Source organism: Xenopus tropicalis, chromosome 10 (genome assembly GCF_000004195.4).
Source record: "Xenopus tropicalis strain Nigerian chromosome 10, UCB_Xtro_10.0, whole genome shotgun sequence".
Taxonomy (NCBI): domain Eukaryota; kingdom Metazoa; phylum Chordata; class Amphibia; order Anura; family Pipidae; genus Xenopus; species Xenopus tropicalis.
Genome location: NC_030686.2, coordinates 7,523,898 through 7,550,971, shown reverse-complemented (window position 1 = coordinate 7,550,971; position 27,074 = coordinate 7,523,898). Strand labels below are relative to the sequence as shown.

The window sequence follows — 27,074 nt, the reverse complement described above, 5'->3', positions numbered from 1 at the left end:
TAAGGTCCCTATCACATTCCCATCAGTCCCTGCCCCAGTGAGCTTACAATCTAAGGTCCCTATCCCATTCCCATCAGTCCCTGCCCTAGTAAGCATACAATCTAAGGTCCCTATCACATTCCCATCAGTCCCTGCCCCAGTGGAGCTTACAATCTAAGGTCCCTATCACATTCTCATCAGCCCCTGCCCCAGTGAGCTTACAATCTAAGGTCCCTATCCCATTCCCATCAGTCCCTGCCCTAGTAAGCATACAATCTAAGGTCCCTATCACATTCCCATCAGCCCCTGCCCCAGTGAGCTTACAATCTAAGGTCCCTATCACATTCACATCGGTCCCTGCCCCAGTGAGCTTACAATCTAAGGTCCCTATCCCATTCCCATCAGTCCCTGCCCCAGTGAGCTTACAATCTAAGGTCCCTATCACATTCCCATCAGTCCCTGCCCCAGTGAGCTTACAATCTAAGTTCCTATCCCATTCCCATCAGCCCCTGCCCCAGTGAGCTTACAATCTAAGGTCCATCTCACATACGCCAGGGATCCCTAACCTTTTATGTGTGAGCCACAATCAAATTGAAAAAGTGTTAGGGAGCAACACAAGCATTAAAAGAAACTTCTGGGGAGCTAAATAAAGGCTGTGATTGGCTATTTGGTAGCCCCTATGGGGACTGGCAGCCTACAAGAGGTTCTGTTTGGCAGTACACCACCAAAACTTGTCGCCAAGCCACGGCATTGGATGTTGGGTTTTTAATCAGTCATTGAATAAGTAATAACCTTGCGCCACGGATTTAACCTTCACATTGATTGACAGCGATGCTCTACATAAACTATAGCTTGTTCCTTCCAGGCCAGAAACAGTTCTGAGCAGGAAAAGTGGCACCAAAGGGGCAATAGTTTCTTATTAGGTCCGACGAATAAGTAACTAATGATTGAAAGGGTTAAAGGACGTTGGATCCCTGATTGGTACAATGGGTACCCTGCCTCTGTCAATCAATGGGAACTTGTACATCCATGTTCCAAGGTCATTTATGTCTTTAAAACACCAGTTACGTATTCACTAATAAAACCAACTGACCAACTGCAGCGCTGCAATGCAGATTTTCTTTAATGAACATTTCACCCATTCTTTCCCCCCCCATGAGTGTTTTTATGTTGCTAGGCAACCCCACCCCTGTGTATTCCTCCCATATCACGGAACCGGTCGGCTATTCTACACACCGGGACCAGATCCACACGAACCTAAAGTCAATTTCCGGCTAAATCTGCTCTTTTCTGTCCTCATCTCACTGTTTTTATCTCCATTTCTATTAAATCCCCAGCAATGTTCTATTCCAAACAACTACAAATTATACTGCGCCATAACACCGCGCCCTTCCGCCCCACCCACATTGGTTTCTACCAGCCGAACGCCTAAAAACTACAACTCCCATCATCCCTCCACTACCGCTGCCAAGCAATTGCATTCTGGGAATTGTTGTTCCGTAATCTCTCCCCCCCCTAGCGCCGGAAATGGGTAATTCCTGTGTTTTGATTGGTGGGGTGGGGCCATGCGTCAGAGCTGTCTGACACTGACGTAACTCGGGTATATAAAGCGGCGCAGCTGAGCCTCTGCCTACGTGTCTCCCCAGCTGTTGTCGTTGAATCTGCTATTGTGCTGAACCAATTCTACTTCACATCTTTCCCCACCGAGGAAACGCAAGCTTATCGTATGTCAGCTATCCAGAACCTCCAACCTTTCGGTAAGCCTTATCCCTTCCCGCTATATAGCTTACAAGAATGCCGCTTTTTGAGAGAAATGGGGTTTAATGCTTTTATTTTTGTACCATTTACAAGTAAACTTCTAGTTTCTCTTTTAACGCTATACTTTTTGTCGGTAATTATGGAAAATAATGTGTTTTTTTAAAGTCTCCACTTGGGGGCGGTGTTCTACGCCCAGCGGCGTTCCAAGCAGTCCATAAGATGGCGGCTATACCTTTGTGTCGCAGTTGTTTTGCTTGCTATGTAACAGGGCGGGACGGCTGCCATGGCAACAGTTTAATATGTCAATCACACAAGGGTTTTGTTTTTTTTTTTCACTGAAGAGCATTAGAGCCACCAAAAAACAAATATTCTGGTGAATTATGACTTTTAAAACCCATAATTATAACTCAATCTCATAATTATGACTCTCAATCTCATAATTATGACTTAAGTCAAAATTGAGTTTTAACAGCAGGTTTTGTAGAAACAGAAAAAAATTGATTAAATAAAGGATTTATATATTTTTTAACTATTTTGGCAGTTAAAAGGCCTTTGTTCACATCAGTTTAGTTAAGACATCTTATAACCTACTCCTGTTTCTGTAGAGAATTACTGACTGGCTTATGTGTCTGGCATCAAGTTAATTAAATTCCTGACTGGTGGGTGGTAATTACTGGCTGGTTGCTATGGGTTACTAGACCTAATGCTAGCGCCTGTGCTTAGACTCTATCCTGTGTGCTTTATGACTTTACAGTGATGTCTCTAACTATATCTTTTTGTTTCCAGACCCATTTGCTAATGCTAGTACCGGCGGCATCTGGCTCCCAGCTGGGTCAGAGGATTCCATCCATATAAGAATACAGCAAAGGAACGGCAGGAAAACCCTCACCACCGTACAGGGCATAGCCGATGCCTATGATAAGAAGAAACTAGTGAAGGCCTTTAAAAAGGTGAGAACTACTGTGTAGGGATGAGAGATGGGCCGTCATTGCCCGTAGGGATCTGGGAAAGGGAAAACCTTACATAGGACAGACTGCTCAAAATATAAAATGTTTACAGTAGTTGGGCAAAAATGTAATCTCTGAAGGCTGGAGTGGGCAGATGTCTAACATAATACCATACCTCTGCAAAAACCAGGACAGTTGGGGACAGTCCCTCTTTTGACAGCTCAACGTCCTGAATTCTTACTGAAAAGTCCCTCATTTCCCTTTGATCTCCCGCACTGAAGCTACAAAAGATACAAATTTAATTAAGTTGCTTTTGGCAGAGAGCCCAGAAATCCTAACGAGCTTCACCTGCACTTAGATACATTGTTTCTTACATTTAATTAAATAAGTGGCAGAGAGCCCAGAAAGGTAAAAAGCTCCCCCCTGCACTGAGATACAATTGTGACTAACGGGTCTCTTGGGGGGGAACAGACTCGCAGCTTAAAGGGCAATTTCACCTTTTCCAGCAAAGCTGTAATAACACAACAGGACCCCAGAAATGTGTTCAAACTTTAAATAACCTGTCAAATGGGAGTGGTATTAGGGGGTGTGGTCAAAAAATGGGAGTGGTATTGTTTTTCTTTTCAAAATATTGGGAGGTATGTAATAGCCAGAACACTACTTCCTGCTTTTAGCTTGCTAAACTTAGTCAGTGACTTTAGAGCGGGCCACATGGGACATAACTGTCAGTTTGTGAGCACCCAGGTCAGATTCAATAGCAAACTTATTGAGCAGTTATGTTCCATATGCCCCCCTCAGATCACTGATTGGTTACTAACTGCTAACTAGTCAATTAGCTTGAAATTGAAAGTGCTATATCCTATTGAGTGAATTGGGGTTTAAAGAGCAGTGTGGGCTTAAACACAGGCGCACCAGTTGGGCGCAAAAATGGGGTTGAGAAATTATTTCAGTTAGGAGCAAAACTTTGGATTGGGCAATTTCAGCAAGGGCTAATGGCAGTCAGATGGTGGCACTTACAGGGTCCCTGGGGCGTCCTTTGTAGGAGGAATCCATGCAGGGATATAGGGCCCAAGTGGAGAAAGTGTTTGGGAGGTTTGTGTTGCAAGTTCTTATATTTTTTTTTTTCTTGTAGAAATTTGCCTGCAATGGTACCGTGGTTGAACACCCAGAATACGGAGAGGTGATCCAGCTGCAGGGAGACCAGCGCAAAAATGCCTGCCAGTTTCTAACTGAGGTAAGTGTTAATGTCGTCCATCGGAATCTTGTAACCTGTCGGCTTGTGGCTTTGTATTGAGACGTTTCTCTTCCCCAGGTTGGGCTGGCAAAGGAAGACCAGTTGAAGGTCCATGGATTTTAACGTCTGAGTATTTGGAATTGAACACACGGCTCCCTGCTGCAGTGTGTAGTTGCCTCCGGCTCCCTTATCACAAGCTTATTCTCCAGTCACTCCTTTTATATGAGAAATAACTGTTTTATGGACAAATTGTGGGCGCACAGTGTGTGGTTATAAGCCTGAGAATGTCTGTACAGCTGCCTGCCCCTACAGGGGCAATGCTTTCCCATTGCTGCCACAGACCCACCGTAACTAAGTATGACTTCTATACACACCAGACTGGGGAGGTAAGATGAGGCTAAATCTTGCTTTCCTGGTTATGGCTTACAGTAAAGATGGCTAATATTGTGCTGGCCAAAGCAGCAGGAGGTGGCCCATTGAGACTTCAGTCCCCAGTAATGTCCAGTATGAAGTGGCTGTTCAGTATTAAACTTATGACAAGGGAACTGCTGGGCTATAACATTGTTTTATGGTGAGAGCCCAATGCAATTTTAATGCACTGAGAAACCAAGCTTTGACTTTTTAAATGTACATTTGTAACGGTATTTAATAAACCTGTTTAACTCAAGCCCTTGGTCTCCAACATCCTTTGTTTTCCGCTGGGGGGTGATTTACTTTTTTCCCTAGTAGTTTGCGGCCTTGTGCCTTTTATATGGACTTGTGACTCCTAAAATCTGAAAAGACTTTGAAGAAGATGTAAAATTCAACGCAGTTTGCCATTATATTGTCTGACACTTTCCCTCTCACCTGAGTCGCTAACAAACACCTAGAACTCTACTACTTGGTTATTTATGAGAAAAACATGAAAGAAGGCACATACAGTTTCTGTTCTGAGCAGCAGCAATTGAGTTATTTGGTACAAAGGCCCAGCAATGTGAAACTTACATGTTTACTGAGCTGGCAAGGGACTCTGGGGGTTGTAGTTAAACAATAACACTGCAATTTGCCTTTTGTATAACCTATAAATAAATGTTGTAGGAACAGTAACTGGTGCCACTGTTGGTGCAGTAACATGGAGTCACTATATGTATGGGAGCTAATTAATAACAGAATATATGGGCATTTCTTATACAGGGACTGACTATAGGAGTAAGGGCTACAGACTGGCCAGGTGGAACGGAATAGACTCAGCTGGCCAATCAAGAAGCCTGAAAGCCTGGCTAGACAGTCTACAGGAGAGCTGTCTATGAATCCAACATACAGGAGCCTATGTGCCTGTACACACACATCACTTCAGTAAGCTAAAGTCCTCCTGCAGGCAACTTTGGAGAACAAAGCGATATGAAGGGTTTTTCCCCGGCGACTCCCTTTTGCAGTGTTTCGTCGTCTGCGATAGCAGAGATCTATCACGGGCAAATCAACTGCTCCGTGGGTTTTTGCCCTTAAGGGCAGACCGAGAGGGTGTTTCAGAGAGGTGGGATGGCAGCCATGTTGCAATCAATCACATACAGTATTTTGGGTGTGTATATAAGGTTATAACAAGATGGGAATTGGGGAGATGTTAGGATGAAGCAATACTTTACAGGGTTATACTCGTTAGTGACATAAAGAGATAGCAGCTAATAAGTGAGCCAGGCATTTGGGCACTAGGGCACAGCTCAGTGATGGTGCAGCTTTATCCTGTGTGATGATTCATTGGACATAAGGGCAATGTAGCAATAATGCACACCGCCAGCCCAATTGCACCACCTAATGGTTCAGCCCTTGGGAAATGGGATTAGTGGGAAGCAAATGTGACGTGCCAGAGGGCTGACCAAACATACGCACAGAATTCAGTCCAAAATCCACCCAGATGGGCATACAGTTCCAATGGCAGTGCCTTTACGTGGGGCTGTTATTAGTAGCTCTGGGTTTCATGTGGCCAAGCAGTCTCCAGTCACTTCCAGTTGTGCACTGCCTAACTGTCACCTAAATGTGACACTGGTGCAGCTGTGGCCTGCATTGGCCAATTCTAATAGGCTTATTTATTAATTATTGAGTTTATGAATTAAGTGCATAAACACTGTCTGAACTGAAATAAATATAAATTGCACACCTGATTCCACAGATTGGAGGGTAACCATGACAGTCTGCTTCTGCTCGAAAGGACCATTTCCCCATGAGCACAGTTATCCAGCTCCTCCCACACCAACAGAGGGACTTCAGAATCAGTCCCAGAATCCACCAGGTCACAATGGAACAAAATGAGGGAAGGGGTTGCCTTATTCAGCATTACTCTGGTTCTTATGATTCAAGGAAACACCTATCATGGTTTCCTTTAATCTGTGGGATCACGTACAATAAAATATATTTATTTCTGTAAGTTCAGACGGTATTTGGCAGCTTGTCTACATAAGCCCAACTCATGCTCACAAAGTGTTATCCCTTTACAATGGTTCTGGTAAAGGGACCTGCAGCGGGCCGGTTACCCACAAGAAAAGGGGACTGTGGGCCTTATCCATATTTATTATATTACCTATATTATCTATATAAGCATTTACTTCTGATGATGTCACTTCCTGTTTACCGGTGGTCAGTGTGTCATGGATCGGGTTGCAGATAAGGCAGTTGCGGTTCCGGCAGCGGGTCAAAAAGGAGTGAAAATGTGGGTCTGGGTCTCAAAAATTAGCAGGATTAGGCGACATTAGTTCAATTCAGCCAATAGCTAAACTGCAGTGATCTAACAGATCAGTTCATACCTATGGGATATCGTTAAAAGGAATACCCACAGTGCAATGCTTTCTGGGCAGTAAAGTTGCCATTCTGGAGTTTTTTTATAGCCTTATTCAGGATCAACTAGAAGTTCGATGGGCACTATAGGAGCATTGGGGTGCGCCCAACTATAATGCTTTTCACTCTATGTTCTGTTCTGCCTTCCCTTAATTATTCCGCCAAAAGGAGGGTTTCATTCACAGCCCTAAAGGTCCCCATACACGGGCATATTCTATCTGCCGATATCAGTCCCTTAGACAGATTCGGCAACTAATCGGCCCGTGTATGGGCACTACCGACGGGCCTGCCCGACCGATATCTGGCCTGAAATCGGGCAGATCTCGATCGGGCAGGTTAGAAAATCTAGTCGGATCGGGGACCACATCGGCTCGTTGATGCGGTCCCTGGACCGACTTTTCCTATACCCGTTGTTATAATTCGATCGTTTGGCCCCAGGGCCAAACAATCGAATTATCCTGGATTCTCCAGATATCGCCCACCAGTAGGTGGGGATAACGGGAGACAATCCGCTCGCTTGGCGACATCACCAGGGAGCAGATCGGCCGTGTACGGGGACCTTTACTCCCTGATTATATTGACCTTTGTTGGACAGACCCAATGAGGTGTTCTTATCTCCAGCCTTGTATCTTTACCCATCAATGATAGAGAAACAATAGCCCCTAAAAGCACCACAAAGGATCCTATGACGACACCCAGGTTTCCCCCCTGCTGCCCAACTTCTCATTTCTGCCCCATTAGCTTGGTATAATCTCAGAGCAATTTGTTTGCACGGAGTCAGAGCGGCAATCAATGCAGAAGTTCCGCTTGTGTCAATATGGACAGTGTGTTCATTAGGCACTTACAGAGGGGCAGGATGACAGCTCCCACTGCTCCTTATAATAAATTCATATGCAAGAGCTTTGTATCCCATAAACAAGTGCTTTAGACAGAACATGGTTGACAGATCGACATAAACACGTTTTATTTATATAGGAACAATTATTCGCAAAATATTGGGAATGTTCATATCGATAAGATATATAATATATATATATATATACTGTATATATAACTATGTACAGAAATATACACACATATTACACTAACATTTCGTTTACACGTAGAGCATTTTGTCTTTGTACCCAAAACAAACAGTAGAAAAACAAATTTAGTTACTGGAAACCCAAAAGTTTCAAAAATATGGTCTTTGTACCCAAGAACTAACTGCAGAAAAAAGTATTGTACATTTTAGCTTTGAGTCAGTTTTTGGAAACTTGAAGAAGCCCAAAAGTTTCAAAAATGTGGTCTTTGTACCCAAGAAATAGTGGGAGAAACAACAGAGTAAAGCTCAAAATTTGAGTCAATTTTTGGAAACTAAGAAACCCAAAACTTTCAAAAATGTGGTTTTTGTACCCAAGAACTAGTGGGAGAAACAACAGAGTAAAGCTCAAAATTTGAGTCAATTTCTGGAAACTTTAAGAAACCCAAAACTTTCAAAAATGTGTTTTTTGTACCCAAGAAGTAGCCATAGATAAAAGTTTTGTTTTTTCAATTTTAGCTTTGAGTCAGTTTTTGGAATCTTGAAGAAACCCAAAAGTTTCAAAAATGTGGTCTTTGTACCCAAGAACTAGTGGGAGAAACAACGGAGTAAAGCTCAAAATTTGAGTCAATTTCTGAAAACTAAGAAATCCAAAAGTTTCAAAAATGTGGACTTTGTACCCAAGAACTAGTGGGAGAAACAACGGAGTAAAGCTCAAAATTTGAGTCAATTTCTGGAAACTAAGAAACCCAAAACTTTCAAAAATATTTGTACCCAAGAACTAGTGGGAGAAACAACGGAGTAAAGCTCAAAATTTGAGTCAATTTCTGGAAACTAAGAAACCCAAAACTTTCAAAAATATTTGTACCCAAGAACTAGTGGGAGAAACAACGGAGTAAAGCTCAAAATTTGAGTCAATTTCTGGAAACTAAGAAACCCAAAAGTTTCAAAAATGTGGACTTTGTACCCAAGAACTAGTGGGAGAAACAACAGAGTAAAGCTCAAAATTTGAGTCAATTTTTGGAAACTAGGAAACCCAAAACTTTCAAAAATGTGGTTTTTGTACCCAAGAACTAGTGGGAGAAACAACAGAGTAAAGCTCAAAATTTGAGTCAATTTCTGGAAACTTTAAGAAACCCAAAACTTTCAAAAATGTGGTTTTTGTACCCAAGAAGTAACCATAGATAAAAGTTTTGTTTTGTCAATTTTAGCTTTGAGTCAGTTTTTGGAATCTTGAAGAAACCCAAAAGTTTCAAAAATGTGGTCTTTGTACCCAAGAACTAGTGGGAGAAACAACGGAGTAAAGCTCAAAATTTGAGTCAATTTCTGAAAACTAAGAAACCCAAAAGTTTCAAAAATGTGGACTTTGTACCCAAGAACTAGTGGGAGAAACAACGGAGTAAAGCTCAAAATTTGAGTCAATTTTTGGAAACTAGGAAACCTAAAACTTTCAAAAATGTGGTTTTTGTACCCAAGAACTAGTGGGAGAAACAACAGAGTAAAGCTCAAAATTTGAGTCAATTTCTGGAAACTTTAAGAAACCCAAAACTTTCAAAAATGTGGTTTTTGTACCCAAGAAGTAACCATAGATAAAAGTTTTGTTTTGTCAATTTTAGCTTTGAGTCAGTTTTTGGAATCTTGAAGAAACCCAAAAGTTTCAAAAATGTGGTCTTTGTACCCAAGAACTAGTGGGAGAAACAACGGAGTAAAGCTCAAAATTTGAGTCAATTTCTGAAAACTAAGAAACCCAAAAGTTTCAAAAATGTGGACTTTGTACCCAAGAACTAGTGGGAGAAACAACGGAGTAAAGCTCAAAATTTGAGTCAATTTCTGGAAACTAAGAAACCCAAAACTTTCAAAAATATTTGTACCCAAGAACTAGTGGGAGAAACAACGGAGTAAAGCTCAAAATTTGAGTCAATTTCTGGAAACTAAGAAACCCAAAAGTTTCAAAAATGTGGACTTTGTACCCAAGAACTAGTGGGAGAAACAACAGAGTAAAGCTCAAAATTTGAGTCAATTTTTGGAAACTAGGAAACCCAAAACTTTCAAAAATGTGGTTTTTGTACCCAAGAACTAGTGGGAGAAACAACAGAGTAAAGCTCAAAATTTGAGTCAATTTCTGGAAACTTTAAGAAACCCAAAACTTTCAAAAATGTGGTTTTTGTACCCAAGAAGTAACCATAGATAAAAGTTTTGTTTTGTCAATTTTAGCTTTGAGTCAGTTTTTGGAATCTTGAAGAAACCCAAAAGTTTCAAAAATGTGGTCTTTGTACCCAAGAACTAGTGGGAGAAACAACGGAGTAAAGCTCAAAATTTGAGTCAATTTCTGAAAACTAAGAAACCCAAAAGTTTCAAAAATGTGGACTTTGTACCCAAGAACTAGTGGGAGAAACAACGGAGTAAAGCTCAAAATTTGAGTCAATTTCTGGAAACTAAGAGACCCAAAACTTTCAAAAATGTGGTTTTTTTGTATTCAAAAATTTTTGTACCCAAGAACTAGTGGGAGAGACAATGGTTTAAAGTTCAAAATTTGTGTCAATTTCGGGAAACTTTAAGAAACCCAAAACTTTAAAAAATGTGGTTTGTGTACCCAAGAAGTAAGCGTAAAAAAAAAGTTTTGTTTTTTCAATTTTCGCTTTGAGTGAGTATTTGGAATCTTGAAGAAACCCAAAAGTTTAAAAAATGGAGTGTTTGTACCCAAGAACTAGTGGGAGAAACAACGGAGTAAAGCTCTAAATCTGAGTCAATTTCTGGAAACTTGAAGAAATCCAAAAGTTTCAAAAATGTGGTTTTTGTACCCAAGAACTAGTGGGAGAAACAATGGTGTAAAATTCAAAATTGTAGTCAATTTCTGGAAACTTTAAGAAACCCAAAAGTTTCAAAAATGTTGTATTTGTACCCAAGAACTAGTGGGAGAAAAAACGGAGTAAAGCTCAAAATTTGAGTCAATTTCTGAAAACTAAGAAACCCAAAAGTTTCAAAAATGTGGACTTTGTACCCAAGAACTAGTGGGAGAAACAACGGAGTAAAGCTCAAAATTTGAGTCAATTTCTGGAAACTAAGAGACCCAAAACTTTCAAAAATGTGGTTTTTTTGTATTCAAAAATTTTTGTACCCAAGAACTAGTGGGAGAGACAATGGTTTAAAGTTCAAAATTTGTGTCAATTTCGGGAAACTTTAAGAAACCCAAAACTTTAAAAAATGTGGTTTGTGTACCCAAGAAGTAAGCGTAAAAAAAAAGTTTTGTTTTTTCAATTTTCGCTTTGAGTGAGTATTTGGAATCTTGAAGAAACCCAAAAGTTTAAAAAATGGAGTGTTTGTACCCAAGAACTAGTGGGAGAAACAACGGAGTAAAGCTCTAAATCTGAGTCAATTTCTGGAAACTTGAAGAAATCCAAAAGTTTCAAAAATGTGGTTTTTGTACCCAAGAACTAGTGGGAGAAACAATGGTGTAAAATTCAAAATTGTAGTCAATTTCTGGAAACTTTAAGAAACCCAAAAGTTTCAAAAATGTTGTATTTGTACCCAAGAACTAGTGGGAGAAAAAACGGAGCAAAGCTCAAAATTTGAGTCAATTTCTGGAAAGTTTAAAAAACCTAAAAGTTTCAAAAATGTAGTCTTTGTACCCAAGGACTAGCGGGAGAGACTTTGGCGTCTGCTCATTTAGTGAGGTGACCAAACGAGTGGATGTTTCTCCCCATATGCTCACATAAGGTGGGTTATATCTGGCTAATTCAATCGGATGACGAGTATAGGAGCCATCAGAGCAGGGACCATATCAATGAGCCGATGTGGACCCCCAATCTGATGGGAAAATCAAACCTGCCTGGGGGAGGCTTGTGGGGGTCCCCATACACTGGCAGGTAAGCTGCCGAATTGGCCCAACCTATAATCTCAATTTTTGAGTCCATTTCTGAAAACTTTAGGGCAGATTTATCAAAATGTAAGATTAGAGAAAATTTCACCCACTTTCTATTGATTCCTATGGGATGGGTGGCTCTAAGTTTCACCCGTTGATAAATATGCTTCTAAAAATCCCATAGGAATCAATAGAAAGGGTGTGAAATTTTCTCTAATCTCACATTTTGATAAATCTGCCCCTTGGCGAAATCCAAAAGTTTGAGGTTTTATTTACTAATTTTCGAATTTGTGAAAAGTGTAAAGTAGTAAATATGGGGCTCTGTGAGGTCTGTAACGGAAGTTCTTACTACAATGTACCTGGGAACGTAGTAGGGGGTTAATGTGTATGATATACACAAGCCATTTCACCCTCATGAGGAGTCGGGGGAGTACTGACACAACTGGCTTTTGTTTATAGCAGGTGTGCATATAGTAGGTATCAGGAACTCCTGATAAATGGTACAATCCACTGACGGGCAAAGTGGTTTATTCCTATAAAGTCCAGAACAAAAAGTTTAATCATAATCATGCCTATCATTAACTGCCATCAGGCACAAAACGCGTTTTATTGAAACCACTTGACCTATCTATGGGTGGCCTTTGGGGTGCCAGCCTATTTGTATTTGTACTATAAAATCTATTGTTCCAAAAAGAAAATGTCACTTATAGGAGAAGGAAAGGCATTTTGGCATTTTATTGCCAATAGATCAGCCACAATAGTGCAAGCAAAAAGCTTTACCATACCTGAGTAAACAGCCCTATAAGCTCCCTCTGTTTGTTTAAGACAGGAGCTGCCATTTTAGCTTTGTCTCGGTAACTTCTGTGCTGCAGCTTTGGCTGCTGGTAGCTCAGATTACAGCATAGTTGAGAGGGGGAGAGATGATGGGAGGGGGAGGAGGAGAAGGGAGGGGGAGAAAGGAGAGAGCAGACTCGTGCCGTGCCCTGAAGGATTTTTCTGAGGGCAGGCAGTCTGACACAGAAGAACATGTATACACAAAAGGAGACAAGAAATCCTGTGTTTCTTTTGATAGAGGACTCAGTGCAGCGTTTCTGTGAGTGCTTATGGCTGTAGTTACATAGACCTTTCTGATAAAGCTTACTGAGTTTATACCTTTCCTTTGCAATATTCATGATATTTGCTGCACTTTCTCTGTGTCTACAGATACTCAGTGTCACTATACTATGCAGCGCTGTCACTATAGCCCAGTTTCCAGTATCATTATGTCTTTCAGCATTGGCTAAGTGGGAGAGAACATATCATTCCCCCGTAAGAAGACGACTCATAGGAGACTATTTTGGGGCTGGAAAGTATCCAGATGTTCTCATCTCTCCCTTCTGCCATTTTTGGCTCCAGCCAATCGCTATGTTCCGTATCACGGGCAGGGAATGAAAGCGTCTCCTTCAGCAGATAATAAACAGGACACAGATCGGCCTCTCATTAATCATGGTATGCCGTATTACAAAGGCGGCTGAAATTCTCATTACATCCATTCCGCTTACCTATTGCATCACGCGCGGCCTCGAAGCTCTCGTCTCTCCGTCCAAATAAATTCTCCGATTTACCTGAGAAAATATTGGCCCGAAAGCTTAACCCATGCTTTTCCTTATCGTTTAACTCTCCTTCCTCCTCCCCTATAAGAAAGGGTGTATTTATTAACATTGGAGACAAACATCACCAGTGGTGTTGCCCATAGCAACCAATCAGAGCCGTGCTTTTGTTTTCTAACTTGTAGGTGACCGTTCCAATCTAATTGCTATTTGGTTTTTTTGATGTTTGTCTCCAGTGTTAATAAATACAACCCTAAAGGTGCCCATATACATTAACATCCGCTCGCTTGGCGAGGTCGCTAAGCGAGCGGATCTTCTCCCGATATCCCCACCTACAGGTGGGCAATATCGGGGGAATTCAGGCTAATTTGGTTGTTTGGCCCTGGGGCCAAACGATTGAATCAGAACGACGTTAATAGGCGCAGTCGGTTCGGGGACCGAATCAACGAGCCGATGTGGCCCCCGATAAATTTTTTAACCTGCCCGATCGATATCTGCCCAATTTCAGGCCAGATGTCGGTCGGGCAGGCCCATCGTGCCCCTACATGGGCCGATTAGCTGCCGAATCAGATATCTGCAGCTAGAATCGGTCCATGTATGGCCACCTTTAGTCTTCAACAAGTTACACTGATTGTTCATTATTCCCTGCACCAGTGAAGCTTACAATCTAAGGCCCCTACCACACCAGCAACTTGGCACTGGAAGGGAACGAATACTAACCCGCAAGTATCCCCCCTATTCACAGAAGCCTCACCTTGTAGCTAATACCAGTTACTTGCCAATACAAAATGCCATTTCTAAGAAACACCCTAAAAGTGGTGCCATGTCATTGGCTGTCTCCATGGCTATACCCTCTGAGTGTCCTATATTAACAGGAAAAATGTACCCCTGGAATTAATACGTAACCAACAGACAGTTTATATCATATTAAGGGGCCTATTAAAAAATCTCACCAAACTGGAATATATATATCAGTAAATATTGCCCTTTTATATCTTTCCCTTGAGCCGCCATTTTGTGCTGGGCTGTGTGTTCCCTCAGAGATCAGCTGACAGGAAGTGATGCAGCTCTAACTGTAACAGGAAGTAGTGTGGGAGTAACAGGCAGAACTCTGCCCATTCATTGGCTGATGGGGCCTAACATGTATGTGTGCCTTGGCTTGTTTGTGTGCACCGTGACTCCTATGATCCCAGGGAGCCGACCACCAAGCCCACCAGATTGGAGTTCCGCCCATGAGCATAAGGAAGTGAAGAGAAGCCGCAGCCCCTTTTTCAGGAACAGAACTGGGGTTGCCGTGTTTTGTAAACAAAAATACTGGCCTGTTTGTTAGGGGGCGGCTATGATGTATATGAGCATGTCAATCAAAAATTAACTAAAATCACTGGGGGGCATGTAAGAAGGTGCTTCTCAGGTATAGCATCCTGCATCCTCCCATTCCCACAATTCCCTGCTGCACACGTGATGTCAATAAGGAAAGGAACATCCCAGTGCAATGCATTGTGGGTTATGTAGTTCCTGCATGCTGTCTGTAAGCTGGGGAGAAGTTGTTACAATGTGTAACATCAGTGTTTTAGTCCCTCCTCCCCTGCCAGGATTACAAATGATGCAGAAAGAGAAGAACAGTTTTGCAGCTGGATTTCAGCATATAAAAATGGTATTTATTCCTACTGTTTGAAGGAACAGATTACAGGGATAGGGATATTAGGGGTTTCTGGGCTGTGTGGGGCTCTTTAACACATTTTGGTTGGGAGCCGGAGTTCCCCTTTAAAGAATATGTCTATGAATAGAGTCTCGCAGTGTATCCAGGAAGTTATTTGGCTTAAGATATTGTAGTTTTGGGCCGATATTAATCTCTCTGTTTGAGATTGACGCGCTAATGTGTTTGGCTACATACGGCCCCACGTGTTGGAAGAGAAGGGGGCAAGTAAGTCGGTACAAAGGCTACACACAGGCCTAACAGATTCCTTTTTAATTCTCCCAGAGACCTTTTTAAACTGCAATTTTTACCTCTCTGCTCATCTGCCCGGGGACAGCTAATGGCTTCTCAATAGCGGGAGAGATCCAATCAATCCCAGTTACCAGGGCAGGGTTAATGTACTGATTAACTCCTAGGGAGCCGGACCCAGAGCAAACACTGGGGAGGGCCCGGCAAACACAACAACAGTTTAGGAAGAGCAATAGATCAAGGCTTCTCATATACAAATATAGAATATATTCCCTACAGACCTGTTCTTCTCCATCCACTTCACTCACATAGATCTTTCCAATCTCATTCAGCCCCCAGACAGGAGGTTGCCATGATCTCCGGCACAGAGAGGCTCTAAGGATAGAATGAGAAATTAGCCAGGGAGACCTTGAAGTACTTATTTCCGGAGAAGATGGGGGGGAATAGAAAGCAGCAGGAATGGTGGGATTACTCATAGATCCCTATTTGAGCTTCTTGCCCTCGAGAGAACCTTATAGTCTCATAGGAACCCCAATAAACTGAGCGCAGAAACTGCACCAATCAGGATCCCCCAATAACACGATCTCGGGAGCAACTGCTGGGACATTTGGTTGAACGTGATGGACGTACGTCTTTTTTCAACCTAACTTACTATGTTAGTATGTAGTTCTAGCCCTCGGCTACCAAAGGGGGCCTCCATTGGCCTCAAACGTTGGGATCCATAATGCGGTTCAGCAAATGGTTGACTGAGATTTAGACTGCAGATGCGGGTTAGGCAACCTTGACTAAAGGCCATACACGCTAAGATCCGCTCACTTGGCGAGGTCATCAAGTGAGTGGATCTTCTCCCGATATCCCTACCTACGGGTGGGCGATATCGGGCTAATTCAGTCGTTTGGCCCTGGGGCCAAATGATCGAATTAGAATGACGAGTATAGGTGTCTGTTGGTTTGGGGACCATATCAACGAGCCAATGTGGTCCCCGATCCAACTAGATTTTCTAGCCCACAGTTCAGGGACCCCAGGGGGATCAGCCCCACAGTTCAGGGACCCCAGGGGGATCAGCCCCACAGTTCAGGGACCCCAGAGGGATCAGCCCCACAGTTCAGGGACCCCAGGGGGATCAGCCCCACAGTTCAGGGACCCCAGGGGGATCAGCCCCACAGTTCAGGGACCCCAGGGGGACCAGCCCCACAGTTCAGGGACCCCAGGGGGATCAGCCCCACAGTTCAGGGACCCCAGGAGGATCAGCCCCACAGTTCAGGGACCCCAGGGGGATCAGCCCCACAGTTCAGGGACCCCAGGGGGATCAGCCCCACAGTTCAGGGACCCCAGGGGGACCAGCCCCACAGTTCAGGGACCCCAGAGGGATCAGCCCCACAGTTCAGGGACCCCAGGGGGATCAGCCCCACAGTTCAGGGACCCCAGGGGGATCAGCCCCACAGTTCAGGGACCCCAGGGGGATCAGCCCCACAGTTCAGGGACCCCAGGGGGATCAGCCCCACAGTTCAGGGACCCCAGAGGGATCAGCCCCACAGTTCAGGGACCCCAGGGGGATCAGCCCCACAGTTCAGGGACCCCAGGGGGATCAGCCCCACAGTTCAGGGACCCCAGGGGGATCAGCCCCACAGTTCAGGGACCCCAGGGGGATCAGCCCCACAGTTCAGGGACCCCAGGGGGATCAGCCCCACAGTTCAGGGACCCCAGAGGGATCAGCCCCACAGTTCAGGGACCCCAGGGGGATCAGCCCCACAGTTCAGGGACCCCAGGGGGACCAGCCCCACAGTTCAGGGACCCCAGGGGGATCAGCCCCACAGTTCAGGGACCCCAGGAGGATCAGCCCCACAGTTCAGGGACCCCAGGGGGATCAGCCCCACAGTTCAGGGACCCCAGGGGGATCAGCCCCACAGTTCAGGGGCCCCAGGGGGATCAGCCCCACAGTTCAGGGGCCCCAGGGGGATCAGCCCCACAGTTCAGGGACCCCAGGGGATCAGCCCCACAGTTCAGGGACCCCAGAGGGATCAGTCCCACAGTTCAGGGACCCCAGGGGGATCAGCCCCACAGTTCAGGGACCCAAGGGGGATCAGCCCCACAGTTCAGGGACCCCAGGGGGACCAGCCCCACAGTTCAGGGACCCCAGGGGGATCAGCCCCACAGTTCAGGGACCCCAGGAGGATCAGCCCCACAGTTCAGGGACCCCAGGGGGATCAGCCCCACAGTTCAGGGACCCCAGGGGGATCAGCCCCACAGTTCAGGGACCCCAGAGGGATCAGCCCCACAGTTCAGGGACCCCAGGGGGATCAGCCCCACAGTTCAGGGACCCCAGGGGGATCAGCCCCACAGTTCAGGGACCCCAGGGGGATCAGCCCCACAGTTCAGGGACCCCAGGGGGATCAGCCCCACAGTTCAGGGACCCCAGGGGGATCAGCCCCACAGTTCAGGGACCCCAGGGGGATCAGCCCCACAGTTCAGGGACCCCAGAGGGATCAGCCCCACAGTTCAGGGACCCCAGGGGGATCAGCCCCACAGTTCAGGGACCCCAGGGGGATCAGCCCCACAGTTCAGGGACCCCAGGGGGATCAGCCCCACAGTTCAGGGACCCCAGGGGGATCAGCCCCACAGTTCAGGGACCCCAGGGGGACCAGCCCCACAGTTCAGGGACCCCAGGGGGACCAGCCCCACAGTTCAGGGACCCCAGGGGGACCAGCAGCGCTATCATTACTCAGTATATTACAGAGGAGATGAAGCAGCTGCCAGATGAACACGGGGCCCTTGCCGTCGCTCGGAAGCTGCGCACACTTGTCTATGAGAAGCAACTTGACACAAATCTCTGGGTCACAGTGAATGGAGGGAGACGAGGGCTGCGCAGAACAGGAATTGGATTTCAGCAGCCAAAGGGTTAACGATGCCTCGCTGATTAATCTGCAATATGGATACATTTTACATTTTATTGTTTGTATTTATTTGTTATTTACATGATAATACTGCCCATTCTATAGACACAATAACACTAGATAGTGCCGGGGGCATTAAAGGGGAGATTGACCTAAAACAAAGAAATAAACATTCTGTAATATTCTGAGGGGCCCATTTATTATACTGAGTAAAACAAAATTTGCTGATAAAAATGGCGAATTTCACCATCCAAACGCCAAATTTAATGCTATTTTCCACAAGTTCCGGCTGAAGAAAAAACAGATTTATAATAAACTAGGGGTGAAATAATTTCAGAATTCAGTTTGGGATCTGACCTGCACTTTTTGAGGATTTGGTCCAAATTCTAATGTTGTAAAATGTGGGCACAATCAGTACAGGTTTGGTGCATCCCTAAATACATACAGAATATAGATTTAATAGAGATTATAAACAATAGGCACTGGGCTGGCAGCAGGTCTGATACCCCATAAGCAGAAATGATACACAGGTATAGGATCTGTTATCGGAAATCCATTATCCATAAAGTTCCAAATTTCAAGGCCATCTCCTATAGGCTCCAATAATTCAGATTAATAAAACAGTACCTGTACTTGATCCCAACTAAGATATAATTACCCCTTATTGGGGCAGAACAGCCCTATTGGGTTTATTTAATGGTTAAATGATTCCCTTTTCTCTGTAATAATAAAACAGTACCTGTACTTGATCCCAACTAAGATATAATTACCCCTTATTGGGGCAGAACAGCCCTATTGGGTTTATTTAATGGTTAAATGATTCCCTTTTCTCTGTAATAATAAAACAGTACCTGTACTTGATCCCAACTAAGATATAATTACCCCTTATTGGGGCAGAACAGCCCTATTGGGCTTATTTCATGGTTAAATGATTCCCTTTTCTCTGTAATAATAAAACAGTACCTGTACTTGATCCCAACTAAGATATAATTACCCCTTATTGGGGGCAGAACAGCCCTATTGGGTTTATTTCATGGTTAAATGATTCCCTTTTCTCTGTAATAATAAAACAGTACCTGTACTTGATCCCAACTAAGATATAATTACCCCTTATTGGGGCAGAACAGCCCTATTGGGTTTATTTAATGGTTAAATGATTCCCTTTTCTCTGTAATAATAAAACAGTACCTGTACTTGATCCCAACTAAGATATAATTACCCCTTATTGGGGCAGAACAGTCCTATTGGGTTTATTTAATGGTTAAATGATTCCCTTTTCTCTGTAATAATAAAACAGTACCTGTACTTGATCCCAACTAAGATATATTTACCCCTTATTGGGGCAGAACAATCCTATTGGGTATTTATTGGGCAGTAAATACTAGGCAGGTGTATATTGGGCAGTAGCTATTGGGCAGTAGTTATTGGGCAGGTATATTGGGCAGTAGCTATTGGGCAGGTATATATTGCGCAGGTATATTGGGCAGTAGCTATTGGGCAGGTATATTGGGCAGGTATATTGGGCAGTAGCTATTGGGCAGGTATATTGGGCAGTAGCTATTGGGCAGGTATATATTGCGCAGGTATATTGGGCAGTAGCTATTGGGCAGGTATATTGGGCAGTAGCTATTGGGCAGGTAAATATTGGGCAGGTATATTGGGCAGTAGCTATTGGGCAGGTAAATATTGGGCAGGTATATTGGGCAGTAGCTATTGGGCAGGTAAATATTGGGCAGGTATATTGGGCAGTAGCTATTGGGCAGGTAAATATTGGGCAGGTATATTGGGCAGTAGCTATTGGGCAGGTAAATATTGGGCAGGTATATTGGGCAGTAGCTATTAGGCAGTAGTTATTGGGCAGGTATATTGGGCAGTAGCTATTGGACAGGTAAATATTGGGCAGGTAAATATTGGGCAGGTATATTGGGCAGTAGCTATTGGGCTGATAACATACAGCACTGACAGGGTGGATAATAGAATACAGACTGGGGCTCATACACTGGCACTAAGGTGGGTACAGGACTTCTCACTGTGCTGCTGCTTAGCAAAGGGTTAATGCCCATCCTGGCAGGGTTAAGGGGTGCATTGACATCATGGGCAGGATTACCTGGGGAGGGGGCATAGGGGGAAGAGCAGGCAGTGGGTGGAGACACCCTGAGTGCCCATTATATTAAGTGCAGCGGAGCTGCTGAGAGCCAAAGGCACCCGTAGTAACCTGCACCGCCGTCTGGACTCGTCCCCTGCAAAACTACAGGTAAGGGGGGGGGCACGTAGCTATGGGCAACCAAACTCATTCTTTATATACTTGCATGGGGCAAGTCACTTTATTGTCACTTTATTCATTCCTATCTGTGATTTCATCTATTTGCCCTGGGGATGCAGAACTACAGCTCCCCGCATCCTCCACCACTGCTTGAAATCCTCAATATTCTGTATATACAGATCTACATTGGTTACTGAGCTACCGCTTCCCATATTCTCTACTTGGGTCGGCATTGCTGAACTACACTGACTAACACTCAGCAACACAGTGACAGGGGCAACTCAACTTGTTCCCGATGTACAAACCTAGTTCAAAATTAGCCCTTATGTGTTATAAAAGTTTGCCCAGGAGCAGTAACCCATAGCAACCAATACGTTTGCTTTTAAACAGGTGACCAGTAAATTCTACTTGCTGGTTGGTTGCTATGGGTTACTGCTCCTGGGCAAATTTAGCACCTTTTATTAAATACCCCCTTAAGTATACTAAGTGCCTGCAGATTTTAGGTATATTTTTGCACATAGGAAATTCTCAATGGCGTCTCAATGGTCTTTAGGTTCACTGAGCCCTAACGCAAAGGGGCTTATTTATTAATTTAATTTGCCTTTGCCCAGGACCAACTCCCATTGACTTCTATAGAAACTCCCAAAGCTTTTAGATGGCAAATTTTTACATTCAGATTTTTGTTTTTGTTTTTTTTGCTCTTAATAAATACCCGACATAATTATCATGGGGAAATTAATTGGATCCACTTTCTAAATGAATAGGAAAACGCCAAGGGGCAGATTTACTAACAATCCTTATTTCATTTGTGGTTTTATCGGTTTTGGGAGGGGATTTCATTTAACAGCCCATGAATATTTTTACAAAAATGTGAGGTTTTTGTGTTCTTTTAGTTTTTGTTTTTTCAGTTAGGACTTTACATTTGTGGTTTTAGAGTTTATTGGCGGTTTCATAAACCTCTAAAACCATGAAAAACAGAATGTTGATAAATCCGCCTCTATATACGAGAGATTCTAAAGCACAATATGGCGAGATTTGGTCAGTTTGGCCAATTTCATCTACACTGCCCCATGTACGGGTGTTGGGATCAGGAATCTGGGGATCCTTGTGAATTGAGACTTACTGGCACTGATGGAGAGTTTTTCAAAAATGTTTGTGTTTGTAAAATGAAAATGATGAGTAGAGTATGAATTCTAGGAGTTTTTTCATGGTTTTACAGGTATGGGACCTGTTATCCAGAACGCTCAGGGCCTGGGGTTTTCCAGATAAGGGATCTTTCTTTAATCCATACCTTAAGGCTCATGCCACACCAGGCGTATGGCTGATTTTTTCGGCAAGCGGAAAAACGCTTGCCGAAAATTCAGCCCTACGCCTGCTACTTGTGCCTGCACCCGAATGAATGGAATACGCTCGGGTGCAGGCACATGTAGCCGATATACGCAAGAAAACGCGAGACTTTGCATTCTCGCGCGTTTTCGTGCGTATATCGGCTACATGTGCCTGCACCCGAGCGTATTCCATTCATTCGGGTGCAGGCACAAGTAGCAGGCGTAGGGCTGATTTTTCGGCAAGCGTTTTTCCGCTTGCCGAAAAAATCAGCCCTACGCCTGGTGTGGCATCAGCCTAAGTCTGCTAAATAATCATTTAACCATGAAATAAACCCAATAGGGCTGTTCTGCCCCAATAAGGGGTAATTATATCTTAGTTGGGATCAAGTACAGGTACTGTTTTATTATTACAGAGAAAAGGGAATCATTTAACCATGAAATAAACCCAATAGGGCTGTTCTGCCCCAATAAGGGGTAATTATATCTTAGTTGGGATCAAGTACAGGTACTGTTTTATTATTATAGAGAAAAGGGAATCATTTAACCATGAAATAAACCCAATAGGGCTGTTCTGCCCCCAATAAGGGGTAATTATATCTTAGTTGGGATCAAGTACAGGTACTGTTTTATTATTACAGAGAAAAGGGAATCATTTAACCATGAAATAAACCCAATAGGGCTGTTCTGCCCCCAATAAGGGGTAATTATATCTTAGTTGGGATCAAGTACGGGTACTGTTTTATTATTACAGAGAAAAGGGAATCATTTAAACATGAAATAAACCCAATAGGGCTGTTCTGCCCCAATAAGGGGTAATTATATCTTAGTTGGGATCAAGTACAGGTACTGTTTTATTATTACAGAGAAAAGGGAATCATTTAACCATTAAATAAACCCAATAGGGCTGTTCTGCCCCAATAAGGGGTAATTATATCTTAGTTGGGATCAAGTACAGATACTGTTTTATTATTACAGAGAAAAGGGAATCATTTAACCATTAAATAAACCCAATAGGGCTGTTCTGCCCCAATAAGGGGTAATTATATCTTAGTTGGGATCAAGTACAGGTACTGTTTTATTATTACAGAGAAAAGGGAATCATTTAACCATTAAATAAACCCAATAGGATTGTTCTGCCTCCAATAAGGGGTAATTATATCTTAGTTGGGATCAAGTACAGGTACTGTTTTATTATTACAGAGAAAAGGGAATCATTTAACCATGAAATAAACCCAATAGGGCTGTTCTGCCCCAATAAGGGGTAATTATATCTTAGTTGGGATCAAGTACAGGTACTGTTTTATTATTACAGAGAAAAGGGAATCATTTAACCATTAAATAAACCCAATAGGATTGTTCTGCCTCCAATAAGGGGTAATTATATCTTAGTTGGGATCAAGTACAGGTACTGTTTTATTATTACAGATAATGGATCCCATATCCCGTATTCAATTACATTTTTTATATACTAATTGGGCGGAATTCAGAATGATCAGCGCCTTCCTAGAACAATAAATAGCTCTGTGGGCAATGAAACTCTGCAGTATAATAAAGAATAGAATTCTGGGAAATGGGGATTTTAGCTCTGATTGGTACAATGTCGTTCCGCTCGTTGCAGACATGCACAATAAGGGGTATATCAGCGTGCTGCTCGCCGTACTCGCCACAGCGTCCCTCTGCCGGCCAATGGCGGACGTAGAATCGTCACATCACGGATCCCCCCGGAAGTCGCCCGTCACTTCGGAACTAAACAGGCGGGACCTCATGGCGTCCCTTTCCCATGACCAGAGGCAGCTGATATCCCAGCTCCTCCCTCACTTGTATGCAGGTGATGTGCACCATGTACAGTATTGCCAGACGTTGTCATTGGGCCTATTTAAAGGGATATCTTGGACTGTTAAAGGGGCTGTAAATCCAAATACTAAACAAGAACATGAAGCCAGTTTCACTTTAGCACTTCCTGTTCCCTCAGAACTTCCAAGGAGCTAATAAAACTAATTACCTGTCCATAGAGATGCCCCTGATAATGAGCCACTCAAAGGCTGCGGCTTAGAGATGGGAGGGGTTTGTTTATTCAAAGGTAGATAGAACTAATTCCCCTGTTTATAAGAGAAGGGGGAGGTGAGTTCAGTGAACATAGCCCAGCTTTCAAATTAGAGCTTAATAATGGTGTAAAAAAATAAAATTATGTTTTTTTTTTTAATTATAACAATATAATTGTGTAATTTCAACACAAGTCCTATTTATCGTGTTCATTTTTAGCATAGGTATGTTTAGGTGTATACTTTTCCTTTAATTGACCATTATCAAAAGTTTTACTTTAAAGGGAAACTATACCCCCAGAATGAATACGTAACCAACAGACAGTTTATATCATATTAAGGGGCCTATTAAAGAATCTCCCCAAACTGGAATATATATATCAGTAATTTTTGCCCTTTTACATCCTTTCCCTTGAGCCGCCATTTTGTGCTGGGCTGTGTGCTTCCTTTAGAGATCAGCTGACAGGAAGTGATGCAGCCCTAACTGTAACAGGAAGGCAGAACTCTGCCCATTCATTGGCTGATGGGGCCTAGCATGTATGTGTGCCTTGGCTTGTTTGTGTGCACTGTGAATCCTATGATCCCAGGGGGCGGCCCTTAGTACTTAAAGTGGCATTTAGGATTCCCCAATGGCACGTAATGTCTCTCCTGGTGACGGTTGCTATAATCCCAGCACACACTATTCTAACCCGGATCACCGCTTCTATTCCACAGAGCTTTCCAACGGTGAAGCACATTTCCTACCCGTGCAGGACCGGGACTATGCCGGATGGATGGACTTTGGGCGCCGGAGTTTGGAAGAACCCGAGTCTTAAATACCCCCCCCTCATTCCTTTAACTTTACCGCCAAGGGTGCCCCTCGACACCCACCCCACCCAATTCTGATATGTGACTTCTTTAGCAGCCCGGGGGGGGTGGGGGGGGTTCAATAAACAATGGGGTTCCACTCAGGATCGTTTGCCGAGGAGCTCGTAGCGCTCCATCCTGGGGGGCAGAGGGGAGAAATACACTAATATTCCTAATAAAGTAACATCCACATTTCATATATTGTCTGGGAGTTTTCTCTTTCCATTTCCATGAAATAAACCCAATAGGGCTGTTCTGCCCCAATAAGGGGTAATTATATCTTAGTTGGGATCAAGTACAGGTACTGTTTTATTATTACAGAGAAAAGGGAATCATTTAACCATTAAATAAACCCAATAGGGCTGTTCTGCCCCCAATAAGGGGTAATTATATCTTAGTTGGGATCAAGTACAGGTACTGTTTTATTATTACAGAGAAAAGGGAATCATTTAACCATGAAATAAACCCAATAGGGCTGTTCTGTCCCAATAAGGGGTAATTATATCTTAGTTGGGATCAAGTACAGGTACTGTTTTATTATTACAGAGAAAAGGGAATCATTTAACCATGAAATAAACCCAATAGGACTGTTCTGCCCCCAATAAGGGGTAATTATATCTTAGTTGGGATCAAGTACAGGTACTGTTTTATTATTACAGAGAAAAGGGAATCATTTAACCATGAAATAAACCCAATAGGACTGTTCTGCCCCCAATAAGGGGTAATTATATCTTAGTTGGGATCAAGTACAGGTACTGTTTTATTATTACAGAGAAAAGGGAATCATTTAACCATGAAATAAACCCAATAGGGCTGTTCTGCCCCAATAAGGGGTAATTATATCTTAGTTGGGATCAAGTACAGGTACTGTTTTATTATTACAGAGAAAAGGGAATCATTTAACCATGAAATAAACCCAATAGGGCTGTTCTGCCCCAATAAGGGGTAATTATATCTTAGTTGGGATCAAGTACAGGTACTGTTTTATTATTACAGAGAAAAGGGAATCATTTAACCATGAAATAAACCCAATAGGGCTGTTCTGCCCCCAATAAGGGGTAATTATATCTTAGTTGGGATCAAGTACAGGTACTGTTTTATTATTACAGAGAAAAGGGAATCATTTAACCATGAAATAAACCCAATAAGACTGTTCTGCCCCAATAAGGGGTAATTATATCTTAGTTGGGATCAAGTACAGGTACTGTTTTATTATTACAGAGAAAAGGGAATCATTTAACCATGAAATAAACCCAATAGGGCTGTTCTGCCCCCAATAAGGGGTAATTATATCTTAGTTGGGATCAAGTACAGGTACTGTTTTATTATTACAGAGAAAAGGGAATCATTTAACCATGAAATAAACCCAATAGGGCTGTTCTGCCCCAATAAGGGGTAATTATATCTTAGTTGGGATCAAGTACAGGTACTGTTTTATTATTACAGAGAAAAGGGAATCATTTAACCATGAAATAAACCCAATAGGACTGTTCTGCCCCCAATAAGGGGTAATTATATCTTAGTTGGGATCAAGTACAGGTACTGTTTTATTATTACAGAGAAAAGGGAATCATTTAACCATGAAATAAACCCAATAAGACTGTTCTGCCCCAATAAGGGGTAATTATATCTTAGTTGGGATCAAGTACAGGTACTGTTTTATTATTACAGAGAAAAGGGAATCATTTAACCATGAAATAAACCCAATAGGGCTGTTCTGCCCCCAATAAGGGGTAATTATATCTTAGTTGGGATCAAGTACAGGTACTGTTTTATTATTACAGAGAAAAGGGAATCATTTAACCATGAAATAAACCCAATAAGACTGTTCTGCCCCAATAAGGGGTAATTATATCTTAGTTGGGATCAAGTACAGGTACTGTTTTATTATTACAGAGAAAAGGGAATCATTTAACCATTAAATAAACCCAATAGGGCTGTTCTGCCCCCAATAAGGGGTAATTATATCTTAGTTGGGATCAAGTACAGGTACTGTTTTATTATTACAGAGAAAAGGGAATCATTTAACCATTAAATAAACCCAATAAGACTGTTCTGCCCCAATAAGGGGTTAAGCCTCCAATAATGATTAAAGGGGTGGTTCAGGTTAATTTTTAGTATATTATAGTTATTGAGCATTTTCTTCAGCAGCTATCAGGTTGCGGGGGTCTTGCTAACCTTAGCAACCAGGCAGTGGTTTGAATAAGAGGCTGAAACATAAATAGGAGAGGGGCCTAAATATAAAGATAAGGAATAAAAAGTAACAATAAAACTGGAGCCTCACAGAGCAATAGTTGTTTGGCTGCCGGGGTCAGTGACCCCCATTTGAAAGTTGGAGTCAGAAGAGAACTATACAAAAAACAAATAATGAAGACCAATTGCAAAGTTGCTAGGAATAGGCCATTCTATAACATACTACAAGTTAACGTAAGGGTGCACCACCCCTTTACAGAGCAGTGACACGTGGGTGGGACGTACCATTAGCCTTACCACAGGACCCTGCAGCTGAAATGCAAACAGCGCTCAGACTGACCCCCAACCAGAGACAAACAAACACA

At 43.1% G+C, this 27,074-nt stretch overlaps 2 protein-coding genes across 2 annotated transcripts; both read left to right on the top strand.

Annotated features, from left to right (window-relative positions):
• The first annotated feature begins 1,609 nt into the window (after positions 1 to 1,609).
• On the top strand, positions 1,610 to 4,585 carry eif1 (eukaryotic translation initiation factor 1). The gene is given in 4 exon segments (NM_001005114.1): positions 1,610 to 1,736; positions 2,524 to 2,687; positions 3,817 to 3,918; positions 3,997 to 4,585. Coding segments are annotated over 4 exon segments (342 nt in total). The 5' UTR covers positions 1,610 to 1,705; the 3' UTR covers positions 4,042 to 4,585.
• Positions 4,586 to 20,189: 15,604 nt separating this feature from the next.
• On the top strand, positions 20,190 to 24,741 carry gast (gastrin). The gene is made up of 3 exons (XM_012952834.3): positions 20,190 to 20,291; positions 23,247 to 23,456; positions 24,385 to 24,741. The coding sequence occupies exons 2-3, from the start codon at positions 23,249 to 23,251 to the stop codon at positions 24,483 to 24,485; spliced, it is 309 nt and encodes a 102-aa protein (XP_012808288.1). The 5' UTR covers positions 20,190 to 20,291; positions 23,247 to 23,248; the 3' UTR covers positions 24,486 to 24,741.
• Positions 24,742 to 27,074: the final 2,333 nt, after the last annotated feature.

Excerpts from the sequence above, each read along its gene's own strand:
- gast (XM_012952834.3), top strand. The coding sequence starts at position 23,249 with ATGCACAATAAGGGGTATATCAGCGTGCTGCTCGCCGTACTCGCCACA. Across the intron at positions 23,457-24,384 it reads CCTCCCTCACTTGTATGCAG|AGCTTTCCAACGGTGAAGCA; the intron begins GTGATGTGCACC and ends TCTATTCCACAG.